The sequence below is a fragment of the Microcebus murinus genome, chromosome 9 (genome assembly GCF_040939455.1).
Source record: "Microcebus murinus isolate Inina chromosome 9, M.murinus_Inina_mat1.0, whole genome shotgun sequence".
Lineage (NCBI taxonomy): Eukaryota > Metazoa > Chordata > Mammalia > Primates > Cheirogaleidae > Microcebus > Microcebus murinus.
In genome coordinates this window covers 16,704,057-16,726,344 of record NC_134112.1, presented here as the reverse complement: position 1 = coordinate 16,726,344, position 22,288 = coordinate 16,704,057, and the positions used below count along the sequence as shown (strand labels likewise).

The following is a 22,288-nucleotide window of genomic DNA, read 5'->3' as shown; positions in this document are numbered from 1 at the left end:
TCAATCTTTGGGAAAATTATTTCAATGGAACCCATTTCCTATTTTATACTAAAAATTAATGAGAAAATGAGTCTCAGACTTAGTAATCAACTTTGCTAGAATGTTCCTACTGACTTGTTAAAAATTAAGAATTGGAAGAATTCTAAAACTAAGTATGTGTTATATTCTATTCTGGACCATATTACCAGCATAAATTGGAAATTTTCTTATGTGTAAGTTACTCCAATTTCACCCTTTTTCACTTTGAGAACACGAGTTAATTTGTGCGCTCACTCTGCATATTTATATCTAAATCCTAGATATGCTTGAAAATGTGAATTTTATCAGTTGTCAGAGGCAACTCAACATAGGCTGGTGAGAGGGGGAGAAAATCATATTATATTCAAACGAAACTTAAGCTGGCTCCCATCTGGCTAAACTTTAAGCTTAAAATAAATGCAATTTTCTTTTCTTCACCTCACTCAATCAGACATGGGAGATATTCCTCCTGGGGGTGAGAGGACAGCAATGGAGGAAGGTGGAAGGGAGGAAACTGCAGCTGCATCATTTTGTATCCTCATTACCCGACCTGCCCAGCACCATTGGACGGCAGAGGAGCCCATGCTGCTTAAGTCACGTCACTCTGCAGCTCTGCACCAACCTTCCAAATCTTGTGGGAGTGTGATAAACAGACTTAAAGAAGATATGGTAGTCTGGGAACAACTCGCACGAAGATGCAGTCTTCTCAGATTCTTTATTTCTTTTTCATCTGTAGTGGAGAGCTAAGACCTAAAGAAGTAGTTATTTGCTAACTTGGTCAATGCACTTAAAAATAAAAATCACAGCTCTTCTTGATTTCCATTGAAATCTGCAATCGTTGTGTGTGTGTGTGTGTATTATACTCAGAGCATGTGTTTAAGTATCAATTTGGGATAACAGCTGTAAATTAGAAATAATAATTAGCAAATAAGGTGGGCTTACACCTGCCTGCTCTCACCATGACCTCGTGTTTTCCTGTGCCAGGCTTTCTTGTTTGGGTTTGGCCATTGCTGTCTTCCAGTTACAGATGATGTGATAGATTCCAGAACAACGGGCACTGCTTGTGATGGTGTTGCATGACTGTATACATTTACCAGCACTAAAGGACTGTACACCTACAAAGGGTACATTTTGGTATACTAAATTATAACTCAATAGCACTGGCTTAAAAGGAGAAGGGGGGAACCAAACAAAACAAAACAGACTAAAGCTCACTTGGCATTAAACAAGTATGTAACAGCCTGAATGACTCTCAAAAACATTATAGTGCGTGAGAGAAGCCAGACACAAAAGGCTACATACTGCACAATTCCATTTATATGGATAGTAGGTAGAAGAGAAAGAGAATGAATCACCCGTCCCTCCTACCCCTCCCCCCACACACAGACTCTTCACCACACCCCCAATCCTAGAAAAAAAAATTGTATTTTTCCCAAACCTGGTCTCATACTCTCAAGATGAAACTAGCAAGTGATTTCATAACTGTGTTTCAGAGACTTGAGTGGGACTATTGCTCAAGAACAGAATCAATTTTGGATGTTTTGATGCAACTCTCCAAAAGAGAATTCCAGAGAGAGCTCTGTGTTGATGCACACTCGGTGTATACCCTTCCCCCCCCACGAAGATTTAATTAGGCTGAACATTTTAAGTAAGATCATCAAATTCACTTCCAGGAATTTATCCTAGGTAAAGTATTCAAAATGAATTATTTGGTGGTGGATATAGCCAGAGGTGTTTATAATAATAAAAATTTAAAAAAAAACCTCAACATACACAAATAGACATCTGTTAAACATAAATTATGATATATTTATATAATGAAATGCTATCTAGTCATTAAAAAATATGTCCTTGAAGGATATTTTAAGATATAGAAAGAAGTTATTGATATGATAGTTTTGAGGGAAGGAGAAAAACAGAATTCTGAGCTACAGAGGTAGTATGATGGCACATTTTTTTATACATGCATGTATATGCAAACATAGGTATACAAACAGACAATGTGAGGATACAGACACAGCCATAGTAGAGGCCAGAAGGGAACACATCTCTGTGCTTATGCATTATCTCAGGGTGGCAGAACAGTGAGTGGCTTTAATGTTCTTCTTTATAATCTTCCTCATGTTATAAAATGTCTAAATTTTCAACAATGGCTAAGCATTTGGTATTTTAAAAGTTTGTTCTTAATGTATTGATTTTGTAATATTAAAAATACATTTCTGTATATGTTATATGTTCCAGATTTCATATGAATTTTTTTGGGGGGGATGCGGAAATGGCAGAGAAAAATTAAGGACAGTTATTATGTGACTATTTATTTAAAAACATAAAAATAACTGATCCTCCCAAAAACTTACATAATAATATAATAAAGCATAATATATACATATATAGTATATATACAGCATGCCTAAATATGTATTTACACATAAATATATTTAAAATATATAAAATATTATGCTTATTTATATAAAATATATATTTATATAGAGTATAATACAGTATAAATATAATAAAGAATGTTTGGAAATAAAATCTATGCTATATCACTTGTCTAAACGGTGGCAGAAATCACAGGATTACCATGAGAAAAACCACTTTATTACTTTTTTATTTTGTTTCTATAGAACTCCTCTTTGCTGAACAGCTTAAAATGATGTTTGAATATAAGTGAGGAGTAATTCACAATTCACTTTTAGATTATCGTCACCAGGTCCATGAAGTCCCAGCACCTAAAACAAGATCTGTGGCATAGCCGACACTCAATAGATAGGTGCCTAATAGTCCTGTGACTTGGCTTCTCGGGAGGGAGAGAGATGAAGACAAGAAGCCTGTCTTCTTCACTGTCATGAGCGAGCACTGTGCTTGGCGCATGGGCCGAGCCCCACAGAAGCGCACTGCATCACCGTCAGTCTGGAGGGCCCCCCCGGTTCTCCTGGGGGTGGGCGGGCAACAACCGGGCGGCGAATGCTGGGTCACCATTAGACCAGAAGCAGCTGGGGACAGAATGAGCCAAGAAGCAGAGGCAGAAATGAGGGAGTTTAGCTAAACTGTTTAGGGAGTTTCAAATGGGCTGTATCTAAACAAAAAGCGAGCTGGTTTCGGTGATTAGTTTAGTGTTCTTTGCAGTTAGAAAGTTAGGTCAGGAAAGCAGACAGAGCCAGGTGAGGGAGACTTGCAAGGCCTGGAGCAGTAGGGGGCTCGACAGACCTCGGCTTGAGCGGGAGTGAATGACTACTCAATGGCAAGCTTATTAGTCGGAACCTCGAAATTGCTTCCTCATGCCCCACTTACTCCTCCCGTTCCCTAGATCCTGCGAGAAGCAGCTCAGGAAGAATGAAGGACGCATGTCATTTAACCAGCCAGGTCTGCCTGGGTTTTGAGATACAGGGCTTTTACATAAATGGTAGTTGAGGGCTTTCATTTGGAAATATTTTAAACAGAATGTTCTCTTACAGATAAAACACTGGCAGAACCCTGAAACAAATGAGAAACACAAAAGTTATTTTAAGGTCTAAGCTCCCGGAGGAGGAGACCAAAGTCTTATTTGGCAGCTAAACGGGTGGACACTGTCTTTTTATTTAAAGACATGTCTTGTGGCTCCCTCTTATGTACATGCAGGAAATGTCACATACACGATTCTGATTTTCTAATCTATCAAGAAGTCCTTCTAAGAGGAAAAAGCCTGGGGACTTAGGGGGTCCCACTAAGCCAGGAGTGGCACCAAGAGAGAAGGTGTGAGCAAGAGTCATGCAGTTGGCTTCCGATGACTTCACTGTGTCACCGTGCGGCACTCAACTCATCCTTTAAGATAAACCCTGATAGAAAATAACACGTTTGAGTCGAAAAACACGTAATGCACACTTTAATGTGAAAACAGACAATGCTCCATTGAGCAAGTAATTTCAAGGTGAATTGCCTTATGATGGGGCAGGGGTGAGGGAGACTCTTAAACTTTTTCAGCTGTGACCTACAGTACAAAGCACATTTTGTACTGCATTCCAGCACGCGTGCAGATGGATGTAGAACTGGTTTAATGAGATGCTTGCCTTTGCTACTTGGGAAGCACTCTAAAAATTATTTCATACCATTTTTAAAAACACTAGGCAAAATTCACTAAAGTGATTTCGTTACCCCCCAATGAGTCACTATTCGCTATTACTTCAAGAAAGTAATCCATCTGACTGCCTCCTTACAGAGAGTTTCCTTTCCTATGTCTTGAGACGAAAAGCCTACAACTGCATCTCATGAACTATTCGGTCAGAAATCAAATGACTCAAGGTCATGACTCAAGGGGAATATTCAAAAACGACAGAAATTATAGTATTATCTTAAGCATAAATACATACAACCACATGGCATAGGATCTGGTAAAATAAGAAAAAAGGGTCCAAGAAACGGGATCCCTTTATACAAGCATCTCACCTGCCATGGTGACCAGCGTGCTAAGAGAGAAATGACACTGGTTACTGCCAGAAGGTTAGATTGATTTTGTTTTGTTTTGCTTTTCAGATTTGTTTCCTTATCACCTTAAAACCTAACCCTCCTTCCAGGCAAAATAGCTCAATAAGTGTCATTGGCTATGAGTCTAGCTTTTCCCTGGGGCCTGGTACAGCAAAGAAACTTGGGCTCCAACTCACATGAAGAGAACGAAGATCTTGAATCCTAGCAGTGAGAATGCAGGACGTGCCTGCACCTGACTGCCAGTGATGGTTACCGTCCTGAGACTGCCCCACCACCCCATGGGCAGCCGAGAGGCCAGCCAGGTGCCCAGCACTGCTTCCATCAGGACGATGGTGACAAGCAATGTCTGCTGAGCACAGGCTACGTGTCCCACACTGTAAGACCCTACCCACGGCCTTCTATCCCCCCATGTGGTTGCTTGTTCTGACTGGGAGGTTTTGCTGATTATTAACTGTCCAAATTATGGCCCCAAAGACAAGGGAGTCAACAAAACTGTCTTCTCATATAGTTCAACACAGCAGCCACTAGCTGCCGCCCCTGCAGCCTCTCCCAGCTTTTCATACTTGTTGGTTTAAAGGACAACCTTATCCTAGAATCCGGATGGAGCCCACACCAATTGTGGGGCAAATGGAGCTGGAGAGAGAAACCCTGCCCAGAAAGAGAAGTAAACATGCAGTTTCAACGTAGTGTGAGACATGCCCCAGTGGGGAAGGGAGGCGGCTGCGGGGCAGGACTGAGCTGGGCAAGCAAAGGAACAGAGGGAGGACGTCCCAGAACCAGGAGCTGGTGTGGGCCACGGTCCAGGGTGAACAAGATGCACATCCCACTGGGATTTCCGGAGTGTGGGGGTGGTGTAAGAAGTATGGCCTCACCCTAAGAGGAATCAGGGTCCAATGAGGGGTTCCAAACAGACCTGACTTAATGCCTTAGAAACTAAACAAGGTTGGAGGATGAAGCAGGGATGGATGAGAGGAGGCAAGTCTGGAGGGAATTTGACAGTGAATTAGGGTGATGGTGGTGGAAATGCCAAAAAATCGGGAGACAGAAGAATCACTTGGGTGCCACACTGACAGGACGTGGCCACTAACTGGCTGTGGCTGTGAGTGAGGAGTTACTGAGGATGACAGCAAGTCTCAAGGGCCGACAACTGGGTGAATGGTGACCTCAGGGGTGGAGGAAGAAGCCGGTGAGTTTTCACTTTTCCTGGACAGCAGAATCCAAGAAATGGGATGGAGCATATGAGAAACGAAGATTGTATCTCCTCCCTGTGTGATAAAGGCAAGGGACCTTACAGACCACGCATATTTACAAATTTAGTTTGATATTTTTCTCATTTATGTTTTAACGTCATAAGTAACGTCTATTCATTGTCAAAAATATAAAAGGCACAGAGAAGCACAGGCAGGGATGACTTAATCACGAAGCCCAGGTACACAGTGCTGAGGGCCCGTGATACTTTTGGAGGTCCATGAAGGTGTTTTGATTTTAATTTTTTTAAGGCAGAAGAAAGACATAAATAGAATAATAATGAATATATCATGATGAATCCAGCCTAGATTATATTCATCTTTATAACAACACAGTCATAAAATATAAACTTTAATATAGTTTCATAAAGGAAGGGGCCCACAAAGGCGAAATTACCTAAGGCACATAAAAGTCATACTATGGCTGTAGCATAGATAAATATAGAACATCTATAAATCCCTATCTATAAATCTCTATCATAAATATTCATAAATCCATCATGTCTATATCTGTTAGGCTCTACCATGTCTATTACTTACCCATCTATCTATCTGAATACCTCCCTATATATAATTCCCTGAAATCCCACCATCTCCATGAGATTTTCTCCTCCATCCTCAATTTTTTCAGTAGTTCAAAAAACTGTGTTAAGCCTTGTATCTGGATCTACATGACTCCTCAGTGGAGTATAAATGCTTTAGCCTTTCTAGGGGTAAGTTTTGTAAAGGAATAAAAAGCTTTCAAATTTCAAACCATTGGTCACAGAACTTCTCCTTCTAAGAATTAATTCAGATGAAATTAAAATCAGATGGAATTACAGGGATGTTCATCACAGTGCTAGTTCTCACTAAAAATGGAAACATTCCTAAATATCCCACAATAAGTGTCTAATCCAATTAATTATGGTAGATCCACACAATAAAATACTAAGCAGCCATTAAATAATGATGTAATTATATATTTGTTGTTGTGGAAAGATAGTCACAATATATTAAGTATAAAGAATAGATTATAAAAAGTAGTATAGTTTAATCCTATTTTAATGCCAAAAAAAGAGTAGAAAGATATATACCAATCTATCTTGGTGGCAGGATAATGGGTGATTATTAGTTTTACTTCTCTGCATTTTTAAATTTTTCAGCAATGCGCATATATGACTTTGAAATTAAAAAATGCTAAAAGTATGTACTCTCTGACTCAGGATCCTTTGGGAGACACTTTGCTGAGGAAATTATAAAATATGTGTGCAAATATGTAGCAAAAGAGATATAGGGCTCCTTCATCATCAGATTTTCCTTCTCTACAGAATATTTCTCAGGAACATATAAAGATGCTATAATTTCTCCCATCTTTAAAAAAATTCCATTTGACTGTAACTTCCCCTCCAGCATCTACCTTATTTTTGCACAACTGTGAAGCAAAAGCCCTTTGCATGGTCATCTATACCACCAATACCTCTCAAACCATCAGTGGTGAAAGACCAGTTGGTTTTCAATTTCTAATTTCTAATCTGTTGTTTAGAAATAAAGGGTCTTGAAAACCATAGTGCAAACTAACCACTAGAAAAATGATCATAGGCTTGAAGGCCATGGCAACATCAAACTCATCTAAATGACTCCAAAAGCTCCCTCTGCACCATCCTCTGGCCGCAATCCTCAGCCCACACTGAGTAGCACACCTATCTAGTCACTGTCCCATTATCCCTGTCCCCACTTGCTCTCAACCCATCCAGTCGGGCTCTCTCTTCCCCTACCTTGTTGAAACTGCTCTCATTCAGGTCACCCTAACCTCCACATTGCAAACATCGACATTCAATCCGCAATCCTCAATTAATCCCACCATCTGCAGCATACGATTCAGGCAATCTCTCCTGCACCTTGAATTGAACTTTCTCTTGGTTTTCTTCCTACATCTCTGATACCCCAGTCAATTCCTTTCCTAGTTCTTCCTCCACTTGCCAACCTCTAAATGTTGGAGTGCTCCAGGGATCAATCCTGGGGCCTCTTTGATGCTCCCATTTAGTCTCATAGCTTTAACTATTATCTGTATATTGGTCTTGCCCCCAAATCTCAAGCTCAGAACCATCCCCTGAACTCCAGACACGTATATCCAACTACAAAATCAACAGCTCCATCTGGATGTCTAAATGGCATCTCAATATTACACAACCTAAACAGAACTTCTGGTCTCCTGTGGCCTTCCACCAGTCTCGGTGACGACTCCATGCTCTAGTTGTCCATGCCTGCCTCCCCTTCTTATTCCCCACCCCACATCCAGTCTGTGGGGGAAAATCCTGTTGGCTCTACCTTTAGCTTAAATCCCAAACCCCATCAGCTTCCAGTACTGCCACCGCTAACACCCTGGTTCAAGATACCATCATCTCTCTACTTGCTTATTGTAGTGGCCTTCTTGCAGTCTAATCTCAGCAGATGAGCCAAACAATAATTCTTTAAAACTGTAAGGCATGTAATGTCACATGTATCTTCAACCTGTCCAGTGTCTTCCCTTTCTATTCAGAGTAAAAGCTGACTCTGCTACAAAGGCCTGCAAGGGCCTGCAGACTCTCCCACCCACCAAACCCCCTTCTCCCCTGCTACGCTTCCCTAGTTCTCTCCGCTCCAGCCACACTTGCCTACACTCCTGCCTCAGGGCCTTCATGCTGGCTGTTCCCTCTTTCTGGAAAACTCTTGTCCAGGTGCTCTCTTGGCCCGTTCATAGTTTTGATTAATGTCTCCTTCTCAGTGAGGCAATCTGATGCATCGTCCCTTTTCAGTAGGATTTTTCTCCATTGTATTTTTTACCACGTGACAGACATCTTAATTTGTTTATTGTGTGTTTTTGTCCAACTAAAATATATGCTCCTTAAGGGAAGGGGGGGTAGCCTGTTTATTTCATGGCCGCAGCCCTAGTGCTAACACGTTCAGTGTGTTTACAGAGCAAATGTTCATCTTGGTGCCCTTTATGAAAACAAAAACTTGCAAACAATTATAAACATCCGTCAATAGGAGACTTATACTTTCACAAAATTAAGTACTATTTATGTCGATATCCACAAAATGACCAAATCTATGAAATGGAATGAAATACTATTCATCTGTTAAAAGTTTGAGTAAACTACAAATGAACACATTTACTGAAGAGCTCTGTAACACATGAAGTGAAAAGAATCAGGTTCCAAAGTAATTAGCAGGATGTTAGTTCATTTTTATAACAAAACCACATAGGAAAAATTTTAAAAATATATGCACGAAAGCAAACTCCTAATCTAAAACAAAAGCCAGAAAACGATGACAACAATGAATCCCGTGAGACCTTACACTTGAGGTTTCCTCTGATGACATTAAAGACACAGGAAAGCAGCAGGACTCTTTCTGACCCAGGCAAGTCAGGTGGGAAAATAAGTCAGTGAATTTCGGCAGGAATCTTATGGACGCCAGTAAAAAGCAATTCCTCAAACTATTAAATAGCCAATAAAAGCAAAAGAACCATTAGAGCCGTGCTTCTCAGGATAGCTATGACTTGCAGAAATGTTAATAGCATTTGCATTCAGGTTTATTTCTTACTCCGAGTTTCGAGTTATTTAAAAGCTCCTGGTTTCCAAGTAAAGATGGGCCCGGCAGCTACTTCAGCCCCCAAAAACCCCACTGGCATCATGGAGTGGCAAGTGCCACCAAACCGAGCACAGAGGATGCCGACGTGGGAAAACACAGGGGGAGAAAAGAATGAAGGGAAAGGGATTTTTTTTTTCCCCTTCCTATATCTGTTCTGGTGAAATTAAGGTTTCATTCCCCTTTCAAAAGACTCTGCAGGCAATAAAGTTCATATTTCAAAGGAGGAAAAAATGCAGAGTAAGAAAAGCACATTTTACTTAATTCTCTGTTCAAAAGATGAGAGCAGTCATGCCTGCATGGCAGAAAGCAAGTCCTGTCCATTCTTCGAGCCTGTCTGACCCCCAGGAGCCACTCAAAACAAGGCCTGGGGCATTTCCTTAATTCTCTTGACCAGAATGCAACAGCCAATCTAAGTTATACATACGTCGCACAAGAACAGGTGATGGCAAAGTTCTAGTATAACTAATTTAGCGATTAGAGTCACTGTATTGGTTACATAAAAAGGAGCCTCTGTATCACAGTAGCTTTGGAGCTAGCGGTCACCTGGGCAAAGATGGCATGTCACCCCAGAGGAACCTGAGGACCACAGAGAAGAGGCTCATCTAGAGCTGCATGCTAGTGCGATCAGAACTCGAATCCAGGTTTTCTTATGCCCAGTTCAGAGCTCTTCCTACCCCATAACGGTATCCACTTCACCATGATCTAAATTACTACGAGAGGGTAGGTCCAAACTTGGGAGGGGCCAGTCAGGCTGCTCAGGAATCATTTGGAAAGTTTATTAAACATGTAAATTTCTGGATTTCCCTACAGGAATCTGCATTCCATGGAAGCTCTCCTAAGGGAATCTGATGCACAGCCAAGTTCAGGAATCACTGGACTAAGTTACACAAGACAGAAGAGCAAAGAAACCAGCGGACTTCCATTTTTTAAAAACTGCAAGTCATTCTCACTCTATAAAAAACAACATGGAAATATGTAATTATAAAGCTCAAAATAGCTTCTTCGGGGTGGGGGTGGGGGATATGATTCACATTTCTAAAGATGCTCAGGCCACAGCTGTGATCTGTTCTTGTGACCAAAACCCTTGGAAAGCCAAATTGAGGGAAGCCGCATCCGGCTTGAGTGTGTGCGGGGATCCAGAACCGTGTCCTGCGCCCTACACACAGACCAGAGACGCCACCTGGGAGGCGGGGAGTGAGCTCACTGCGCGGAGACAGGCAGCTGGTACTGACCTGACCTGCGAGGAGCCTCCGGCTGCTCTCCCAGGGGACCTGGAGCCCTTCGAGTCCTGGTGGGCGGGGGCACCTGCTGGGAGAGGAGGTGTCTTTGGAGAAGGCCTGTTTTTGCTGGCCCCTCTGAGTCCGCGCTGGAGTCCTGCCCAGACCAGAGACCAAACTGCAGGCTGGTTGAAGTCAGACCCATTTCCCGTGGAGAAGGGGGGTGGGTAGGAAAAAGAAGCAAACAGAGAGCGGTCTGGAGGCAGTTGGGGATATAATGAATTAGGAAGTCACACAGCTGTGTGTTCTGAAACACAAGATTGAAAATAGATCATTTTTTTTTCCTCTTGGGGGAACATACTGTAGTGTTGATATTTTCTAATTCAAATTTGGACTCAGTGGGCCTTCTCAACCAAATTACCCTGAGGAGGAGGGGGAGAGGGAGGGCGTGAAGAGAAGCCCTTTTGTATAACTCATTCTCACTTATTTTAGAAGGAAAAAGAAAGCCATGTGAGAGGTTTCAGGGTAAAACACAAAATACATAAAAAATTTAGCGATGTCTAAAAAATATTTTTTGGAGCTGACGCTGAAGCAAATAGAAACCTAATCTATTCACCCAACAAATGCCTATTAAATGCAGACTGTACTGAGAACACTGGACTAGAGGTTAGGATGGAAGATGAATTCACTGTGAGTCTAGTCCTCAAGGAGCTTACAGTCTGTAAGGAAGACAGGACATTTATAAAACAGGATAGCAGTGGGTGATGGCATTGCACCATAGCTAGGAGCAAACTAGGAGCAAACAGCGCAAGAGCATCTTGTTAACAATAGCTAGCAATTAACTGCATCAGATGTCTGCATCACCTCAGTCTACTTAACCTCTCCCTGTGTCTCAAGGTCCTCATTTGTAAGTGAAGGTGCTGTAAGGGTTAACAGAGGTAACGTGTGCTTAGTATGACCTCCAGGAATTGCCAGCTATATAGAAACCATCCAATACATACAGTGGCCTTTTTTGTGTGTGTATCTAAATTCTTTCTCCTTATCTTTAAATCAGCATGCAGTTTTGTTTGGAGCTCAAATGCCCAGCGCTGGGACACCAGATTGGCATCCACCTCTTAATCTACCTCTACCGCCAGGTAAATCTCTACATTCGAAGGCCCCAGGTTAAGAATAAGAAGTAAAAGGCATTCCTGAGCTTTCGGTCCTTTGCTGTTCCCCCAACCACTGGGGACTGTCTGGGAAAAACACTGACACTATGGGAAGACACAGTGTCTGATAAAAGTGTGTTGATGACTTTGGTTGTTGGGTATGCTTCCGTTTTTTTGTTTTTTTTTTTTCTATTTGTTTTGCTCATGTTATATTTTAATTTTAAAAACTTCACAGGTTAGCATTGCATCACTATTGCAGTGAAGTTTGATATCCTGATTTCTGTTGTTTTGATCACTTTCTTTTTGTGATGTTAGCCTAATTTATCATCTATTTGAATCTTCTAGCACTCTGCTCATATTAATACTCTACTTTTGCAACTTATGAGGACTTTTGAGGCCATGGACTGGTCCATCATGATCCCACAATAAATGCTGATGGTGGTGATTACTGCTCTGGGGAAAAATAGCCCACAGGTCCAAGCCCAGGGCTTAGAAGAGATTGGCATCTCCAGGACTAGGGAAAGACAGGTTTTGCACTTTACACTTTTGAAGCGAGACAAACAACTTTAATACTAGATTGATTTTACAGATGAGGCGTGATGATGCTATCCATGCAAACAGCCTCCTTCATCGACTAGAATCCTGTTACTTTTATGATTTTCTTTTATGATGTTTCTCCTTCTATAAGAAGCTACGTGTTCTGAATCCATAGTTGCTCACGTACATAACCAACCACTGCATTTTAGGCAAGCCACACTCACAGCGTTGGAAAAGACCAGAAGGGAATGTAGATATAAGTTCCATCCAAGAAAGGGCCTGTGAGTGACACCTCTGACCTGCTCTGGGGGAACTCAGGCAGCAGTGGTCCTCTCCCAGACCTCCACGGGCCAGCAGGGGCGCTGAGCCGGCCTGCAGACACCGCTTCCACCGTGAGGCCTAATCTGGTAGCAGCACAGAGCCCCTTCCTTCTCTGCAGGGCTCTGGGGGCGCCTCCTGCCGGGCGGGCGGGGCTCCAGCACCTTTAGCTTTTTCAAAGAGACAAGAGGCCAGAGCTAGACCCGATTTTAAATACTTTTATTTTGAATAATTCTTCAAATTATATTTTTAAGAACATTTTTTTTTGGCTATAAGAAAACACATAATTTTCCTAATTTCATAACAATACATGTGAATGTGTGTGTAGTGTGTGAAAAGAAAGAAAGACAGGGAATGATAAAACAAATGTGGCAAAATGTCAACACAACAATAGGTGAACCAGGAGATCTGTGGCCCTGTGAATGAGTTCTTTGGACTTTCAGGGGGTGGGGGTGCGGTTATAAAAAATATATTTTTATTTCCATTCTTTTTTCATTGCTATTCTTTATCAATTCTTCCTCACCAATTCTCACCTCCTTATTCATTCAAATGAACCCTAGAATCATTCTGTGACAACCCCCCCCCCATTCCCACTGGTACTTTGGGATGAGATAAGAGCCTGTACACTCTTTTTTTTTCACAATATTCATGTTTTCCTACCAAGAATAAAGCATTTTTGCTTATTTATTTATTTCAAACTTTTATTGTATATTTTAGTAAAGTTTTATAGTTTTCTTCACCTAAGTCCAAGATTTTTTGCATTGGAATCCCATAGAAATAAAGACTCTAAAGCAGTTTACATTTTCATTGCCACTGCCAAAATAATCTTTTAGTTTTTCCATTTTGTAATGAACTAATTACTTCTGACATGGAAAATCTACTATGTTCTGTTTATCTGCTGTCTAGCTATCCTTCTAAATTACATTGATTCTAACAGCTTGTCCTTTGCTTCTTCAGGGATTTCTAAATTGAAACTCTTATTGTCTGCAATTTAAAATTCTTTGTTTCTATCAATGAACTCTACTTCTATTTTTGGGATCTTTTACAGTAGATCAAGGAGAAATAATAATGCTGAATATTAGCACGCTGTAACATCCCACTCTAGTTCCAGTTTTTAATGGGAAAGCTATTTTGGTATCCCCGTTTTAAGGATAATGTTGGCTTGTTCCTTTTTAGTAGGTCTTTTTTTTTCTTTAAATGATAATAAGAATGTGTCCTATTCCATCATCTTTAACACATGACATTAAATGTTGTCAAATACTGTTGTATTTTAGCATCCACTGGGTTGAAATTGAAATTAGCATTTGGATTTTCACACTGAGCTTATTTATGTGAGCTGGAGCACTGACCTATTTCCTATTTCGGGGCTCCTCATGCTTCCTTGGGACAAATGAATATTTGAGCCAAATTCAGGATCCACCACTGGCAAACGCAAAGGTTTTTATAACACACTTTGCAAACACTCGACATCCATATTTTTCACTTTATGTTTTATTTGCCCTTGTTTTCACCTTTTTAAAAATGTCATCTTTAAAACCACTTCAACTTTTAGGGAAAAGAGGGCCAGGAATTAAAGAAGAAGAAACAAAAAAGAGTAAGTATTAATAAGCAGTAGAACGTATAACAAAAGAGACACTGATAAAGTGCTAAAGGAGTTTTGAAGGGGTGTGATCTCCCCCACAGTGGGCCTGCAGCTACCCAAACCTGACGTTTGAGATGAACAGGAAGGAAAAATATTTCTACGAGGCAGAAGGAGAAGACAAGGGAGACTATGCCTTTTCACAGGCCTGTATCTCTCTTCACTATGAGGGTGGGCAAATCTGCCAGGCTCACCTCTCAATCTGTAACTTCCTCCCCCTAGGAGAACGCAGCAATAGATGCTGGCTGGCTCCATCTAACGTACCTTTTCAGAAATCATGTAAAAAGGAGTAAATCCTAAAAATTTCTAGAATAAATATAAATTATTTTCATCCGTTTATAAAATTGAGATGTACTTGATGTCATCGCCTTTTAAACTGCCAAGTTTAATTCCTTTCCACGATCACTTACATGGAGATAAAACGTTTATTGCAATTCCAGAAGTATCTACTGTAAGTACCGCCTGCTGGAACGTGAAGAAACCACCACAGAACTGCAAATTCTTAAGACAGCCACTAAACGCACAGAAATAGTTAGTTTTGCGACATCTTGGTATCTCTAAGTCTGTATGTATTGAGTGATGTATTCTCTATTCATGTTTCTTCCATGAATAGAGCATTTTACAGTTGACAAAGCACTTTAATTCACATTTCCTCACCTGACATCAGATGAAAATGATGATGATGATGATTTCTCCATATGGGAAGACTAAGAAGCAAAACTAAGGGTAACAATTGTGATAAAAGTCCTCACATCAACCGTGCCTACCACACATCTGATTCTGAAGGCAAGAATCTTACGTGAAGCCCTCTTTCCTTGTGAGAACACTATTATAAATCCTGCTACCGATGCCTTTTATACTCTCTCCAATGACCATTTTAATTAGGGCCCAAAGTGGACGCAACTTTCTCAAGCTAAATTTAGAACATTTGTTTTGTTTTATTTCACTTTAAACTTAAGGTTGAAACAGAATATGAAAACAGAAGTAGAATATAAAAATTCAAGGTGGAATCAAGATCCAGGAATCTTCGGCTTTCCATGGAGCAAGCATCCAAGCTGGTCTTAGGAGAAAAAAGGTCCTTAATAGGTTTAATTGTTAAAAGCTAATTTTCTTGAGTTTTCTTTAGCCATGATGTCCTGCCTAAGCATGGGAGTGATGGATGGCACTTCTCAATGTACGAAAACACCAATGTCCCAGAGTTAAGTGTCTATTCTAATTGCTGCTGCACTCCAAAGAGTCCTTCAGAGTGCTCATCTGTGTTATTTTTACTTGCTAAGGCAGAGGTGTCGGGGTGATAAATTATACAAGGTGCTCCACTCAGCACCGCTGGTGTGTTATAATAAATATTGCCACAGAAAGACAAAGTAGAGAAATGGTGAACATTTTTATAGTATGCAATGTAGGTTTCTTTCTCACTTTTTTAAAAAACAGAGATCAGTTATTAAAAATTCATCTAATTATAAACGGCCAAACAGGGGAAGATGGCAAAACTATTTCAGAGAAACATGCAGGCTTCCATCACAATGTAAGTCCATTGTGCCCTTCAAAGCATACCTGAGAGTCACCCCCACACAATAGCATAATTGAGGAAATGGAAACACCCATTTGCTAAAAGGAAAGTAATGTCGTGGAGTCCTAGCATCTTAGTGATGAAAGAAGAAATGCATTATAATCGAACCTCAATTTCCATTTTTCTGCAACCTTTGATATCGCTACATTAAAAAAAGACATTAGTGCATTTCCCTAATTCTCGATAAAGACAAAATGACAGAGGGCTGTAATCTGACTTCAATTTGTTATAGTTTTCTGCATCAGGAAGAAAAAAATGCAGAAAAGAATTTTTAAAATAAAGAGACAGAATGAAGGGTTTCAAGTAATTATTTCTCCCCATCTTAACAGAACTCTAATTTTCTTTGGCTATCTAACATCTTGTGGTCATTACTCAGGGGAGGCTGGTTTCACCTCTGGTCTAGGGAGTAGATCATGATTGGTGTGACGCCCAGACAGTCCCATTCCTTATCAATGACTGGGTTGGTTAGGCACAAGCACAGGCCATGACATCAGCCAATGAGATCTGAGAGAAGGTTTGCTGAAGCTTCTGGAAACATGTCCACACACCTAAAACAGACCCACTTGAAGAGATGGCCTCCTGCTCCTCTGACCATGTGAAGGTGGCCACTGTTTTGCTACCAGAAACAGAACAGAAAGATGCAAAGAAGTGAGTCCTTGATGCCACCACTACACAGTTAAGCTCACCAGCCCTAAGACCTACTCAACTCTGGACTCAGGTAGTTAATGTTCTTCTTGCTCTGGCCATTCTAAGTTGGAATTTCTCTTAGTTGCAGCTGGAATCGTCCTAATTGTTGCATTATCAGGCTGGGGCTGGGGTAAGCCTGTACTCAGTCATGCTCAGAAGTCCCTATCACACCCGGAAGACACAACCTACTTCTAGAGTTTTATGCCCATGACTAGGGTATTTCTTCTTATTAAAATCCTTCTGTTGACTTCCACCGCCTGTAAGGTGAAGTCCAAACTCCTCTGCATGGCAAATACTTATGATCTAACCTCTGCTTCCCCCAACAGCAACTCCTGCACTTGCCTACTCCCTCAAACCCTCTGCTTTAGCTGCATAGAACTAAAATTCTCTGAACCTCCAGGTCTTTTCACCTATAGCTTCTCACTGCGTGGTATTTTTGACAGCTGCTACTGACCATCCACACAGCCATGCCTGCCTGGTTATTCTAGTCTGCAAGTATCACTTCTTCTCTATCACACCTTCCAAGACTCTCCTTTCCAGCCTTTCCTGGCTCTTCACAAACAGAAAGAACCAAACACTGATTCTTAGAGACATCAACATGACTTAAACATACCGTTACCAATGACGAAGTGTGTTATAATCATTTATTTATGTTATGCATAACATAAATTAGCATGTGAGCTGCTTGAGGATGGAGACTGTGTTCTAAATCCAAGTCATCAGTGATTAGTAAGATCCTGACTCGTAGAGAAGGAGCCTTCTGGTTATTAAATGAATTAGTTAATGAGCGAGAAAAAGAAATATCCTAGTTTTACCTGACATTAAAATATAATTGGGTAAGGTGCTACATATTCAAAAGATAAGTAATTAACTTAATGGTACCAGAGATCAAGTTTTCCTTGTGTTCATCAATAATTTATTATTTCTTTTGGAACAAGGGCTTTAATAACAAAAACAATAATGACCATTTTTTTCTCTCCAGTTAGGAGGGAGACATCTCCTTACGGACTTCACACGTGTAATGGGCATCTCTGGATTTGTCTGTGCTGTGCCTCCCTTCTTCTGCAAGGCCTCCCCCCCCCTCCATCCTTACTGACCCCATGCACCCAAATATGCCTCTTTTTTTGAAGACTTGCTCCTCTCTCTTTGTCACTCTTGTTCTTCTAACTGGGGCTGCCAATTATACTGCCCACCTTATGAGCAGATGTGATTACAGCCAGGTCCACAAGTATTCTTCTTTGAGATTTTTAAAATTGAAACTAAGAGAAAACATGTGCTCTCTTCACAAAAGAGCCTCATGGAGAAAGCAGGTTAAAAATCATACTTTTACCCAATATGTAGAGAGTGAAAAAACAAGGGGCATTGCCCCAGGTACTGGTTCCAGCTGCCACTTAAGGCAGAGAACCTTCTCCACCTCAATGAACCAGCAGTTTGGTCATACAAAGTGGGGTTCTATCACTTGCAAAAAAACTACCCTTCTTTCCAACTAGGACAACATCTATTATCTCATTTAAGCCTCCTATCAAATGTGTGTAGCACATATTATCTTTATTTTATAGATATGGAACCAGAAGCTCAGACTAGTAAGAAACATCCCCAGGGCAACCAATTAGTGGCTGAGCTGTGAGTCAAAGATGCCCAAACGCAACCACTCCGCTTCCCTGCCTCTTTCTATGCTGTCCTTCTTTGGGTATCCTTAACTCCAGTTTGAGCTGAGTGACACTAGAAAATATGCAATAGGTATAAGCCTTCCCTTAATTAATAAATGTAAATGCTATTGGTCTTGATTAACTCCTAGAGGTATTACAGACTTCAACTGAATAACTTGATAAAGTACTCTGAGAATATAAATAGACATTATTTAAGACTATGCTATTAGAGGTAACATTTGCTTCTTGCAGTGTCAATAATTGGAAAGCAGAAAAATTGTGCTTTTTTTTTTCCTTAAAGGAAGCTAAAAACAACTGCACGTAAATATTTGGTATCAGTAATTAATTGAACATTAATATGTTTGCTTTAGACACCGATATAATTGGTATTTCAGAAATGGGTTTCCTCAAGAGACCTAAAATTAAATATAAAAAAGAGAAACCATTTCTAGAAAATTAAACCTTTCTACTTTTGTAAACATCCTTTTTATTCAACCAGTTAGATTTTTAATTGGGTACTGTTTTGGTCTCAGCACTTGCTTGTAGAATTAGAGTGACCACGGTCTTCAAGGGCAATTATTAACACAAGTCTGAGAAGTGCTTAGAATGACAAACTTAGGAATGCAGAAACACAGATATACACAAACCAAGGGAAGATGGATTTGTGTGTGAAACTGATTTTCCTCAGAAGAAAAACAGATATCTCCTTCAACATAAAGATGCGTTCAGATTTGTTTTGCATATTAGTAACTTATTTAATATGGCAATGGGCAAAAGACAATCCATTAAAAAGCAATTTTCCTCTTTCCACAGGGTGTTTTATCATTTGACGCCTAGCATTCAATCAGAATACAGCAATCCTTTAATATTTTATGAGCAGAAAACAACTCATTTAGGCATGTAGGCTTCAGAAACGTGAAAGTTTTGTAAGCCTTGAAAAATGTCCTGAATTGCAGATGATGGTGAGCAACAGGTTAAAATCAAATCTACCGAGAATTTGGGAAAATTATGCTGCAGAACAGATGATGGGCATATATTAATATTAAAGAATATAATGACATAACTCATAGGAAAAAGTATCAGTCCCAGCTGTTTCTTCTGGTTTCTGAAATATAAGAAGCTCTCTGAAGCCCTGGGGACAGGGCCATATCTGGTTCACCTTTGTACCTGCAGTGTCCCTCACAGATGCTGGCATGTTGTAAGTACTCTGTAGATTGTTATTGAACAAATGAATAAATGCATTTGTCATCTCAGATGAAGGGAAACTGCCCTGACAATGCCAGGCCCCAGCTGTCCAAGCCCAGTCTGGCTGCAGAAACCAGGTGTGACCAGGCCTGAGCGAGCTGTGGTAGAATGCTGCGACTCTTCTCTCCTCCCCAACAGAAGGAGGGAGTTGGAGTAGTCTACAGTGCAAGAAGAGCATCTGTGGCACCTCCAGGGGACCCACTGGGCATTAATATTTTCCTTCAGCTCTACTCTGTTATTTCAGCCCACAGGTGTGGGCCTCTGTCCTGGTCCCTAGACTAACTACCAGGTCCTCAAAAGGCTGGGAGGCTGCGCTACACCTGCCAGAAGTCATGCCTCGGCCCCTGGTCTGTACCCACCCCATTCCCAAGCGAGGAGCAGACACCCACCGCCCCGCTTCCCTACTGCCCACCACATGGGGTCCCACTGACCGGAGGCCAGGCCACTTCAGGTCCACGTTTACCCTGCCTGCACCCACCCTGGAACTGGGCCATCTCTCCAAGTTAGTCCCCACAGGCTGACCATAAACCGTCCCTAAGGGGCGCCTCGCACTGCTCTCACTGCAATTCAGCCACGGAATGAACACAGCCACTCAAGTCATCACCCCAAACACTACCACTCCATTTCTGGATATTCTACTCTGGGAAGAACGTGGGGGTGGAAGAGCGCAGTGCAGTTTGCGAGTCGTTTACCCAGGGACACGAAAGGCCTACCCAGCAGAGCTAGACCCAGTTCCCCTTTCTCCCACTCTCCTTCTCCCACGCCATGTCACCATGTCACTTCTCCGTGTTACCTTTTAGCAGGATACACACATGACCGCTGGGCAACAAGGGAGAAGAGCAGAGAGCTGGGAGGGGCATGTCATAGCACCAGAGAGTGCGTTTTCTGCTGCCATCAAGAAGAGAGCAAACAGCCAGAGCACGTCGTTGGGAGGATGGAAGCAGAGGGGACGAGGGAAGGGCAGTGTGAGGGCAAAACTCGGGCACAGAAACACCAGCCTAGCGGAACACCACTGCTCTCCAGCTGACAAAAACTCTTGGATGGTCTTGACGTGCCTTTCAGCCAGAGCCAGAGGCTTTTAACAGTTTCTCCCAAGAAACTGAGAGAAACATGAAATAGTCACAGTTATCAGATGGAGAAGTTCAGTAGGATTTGTTTGATTTAGGATTTACACCCTTAAGCTGAATAAACAATAAGCGAAGCTGCAGATTGAAATTTCAACAAGTTAGCCTAATTAGGAAGTAGGAAGAATAACTCAAGTCAAGGATCCACATAAACTGAAATCTTAACATTTGGTGAGCTGTAAACCAGAGTGGGTCAATGCAGAAATTTCTCAGGTTAGTTTGCCACTGTTCAATGCAAAAATGCCCAGATTGGGGCTAAGAAGTAACGAACTTTCATAGCTGCTTTCTGCTCCCTGCCCTCACTGGAAGATGATAAAGTCTCCTGCTTGGTCAGACAGGCTCAAATTCTTAGTTTTTTTTTTCTTACTAAGTATTAAATTTTCCAGTTTATCTCAGCAGTACCTGTAGTCAGCCACATACTGTAAGTAACACATAACCCCCTTTCCAATTTAATCATTGCATTCCTTCCCATTAATCATTTCAGATCATTATTTTAAGCTCCCAAGCAAGGAACTGAATATTTATGCTTTCACAATAATACAAAACACCCCAACATTTTTCTGGCATAAACAGTCTTCTCTGGTTCTCATATTATTAAGCCGAAGAGGGAAGATTTATATGTGTGCCTACTGGCACACATATAAATATGTGTGGAAGCCAGCTGGTTTAAGGAGACTCAACGTCGACAATGATAATGGGGGCAGGTTAAATCACATCCACCTTCACAGGTTAAAGCCAAATTACGCCAGTGAGCAAAAGGCAAGAAAATTACAATCCTTTCTTTTCCTGGATATCCTTTCATAAATTGTGTGATATAAGTAGAAAACAAGAGCAATAAGCATATCACTAACCACATTTTTCATTTTCAGCTACTCATTTTCTTTAATAATTTCTTCTTTCTTAGAGAAAGTGTTCCAAACAACAGAAACACTGGGAGCAAGAGAATTTCATTAAAGTATTCAATTTTTCTTCATAAAGAAAAATCACTTTGAAAGAAAGAAAATGATCCACTGGTAGGTAATAAACTGGAATTTTAGAAAAAGAAACCCATGACTCTTTTTCCTAAATAGAGGCAAGGCTGTTTTTATATGTACTCATTTTCATAATATTTGCAACTCAGCCATAATACCTGCACATTTCTCTATTCCTGTAGGTTTTGATAACATTTATTTCCAGAACAGACATGCAAAAATACGTATACTGTGAACCTCAGCCAATGAATAATCAATCCACAGAAATGATCACGAGAACTCAGCCCCCTGGGACTTCCTTGTACAGTCAGGGGCCCAGCCCTGGAAGCTGGGTCTCTGCCATGCTTCACACTCGTGTGGGAAACAAGTGTACTTACGCAACTCGCCCACTTTCAAGATCTCACACAGCATCTTGGTCAGCTCTATACTGCTTCGGCCAAAGGGACATTCATGCTTGTCTTCTCGGCTACTGTTCTCAAGCACAATCTGCAATGGGAAAGAGAGTAGATCAGAAAAGGAATTCAGTTCCTGAAAACATCGAGAATGCTGGCTCCATTTCAACAGAGGATTAAAGAGATCCACTCCAGATCCCCAAACTAAGATTCTTGGGGTCAGGACAAAATAGTACCCAAAGTATACAGGACCCGAAATTCTCACTTTTTCTAAATTTCTGACAACCCTCTGACCCTGTAAGAGGATATTTCGTTTGTTGGTTTCCATTAACACAAAAGTGCCTGTGAAGAGTTTTCTAGAATGGTACCATAACGACTTTTTACTTAAGTGACCAAATTGCTGTCTTGTCCTCCCAGTCCTATCTTCCTTTCTCAGGAGTAGTCTCCTGT

At 41.1% G+C, this 22,288-nt stretch overlaps 1 protein-coding gene across 6 annotated transcripts in view; it reads right to left on the bottom strand.

Moving 5' to 3' along the window:
- The window catches only part of ELMO1 (engulfment and cell motility 1), a 504,832-nt gene that overhangs the window by 193,827 nt on the left and 288,717 nt on the right, over positions 1–22,288 (bottom strand). For all 6 annotated transcript variants that reach the window (XM_012777572.2, XM_076006306.1, XM_012777576.3 and 3 more), the window contains one exon: positions 21,824–21,932. In XM_012777572.2, the coding sequence (XP_012633026.1) occupies positions 21,824–21,932 (109 nt within the window). The remainder of the gene's footprint in view (positions 1–21,823; positions 21,933–22,288) is intronic.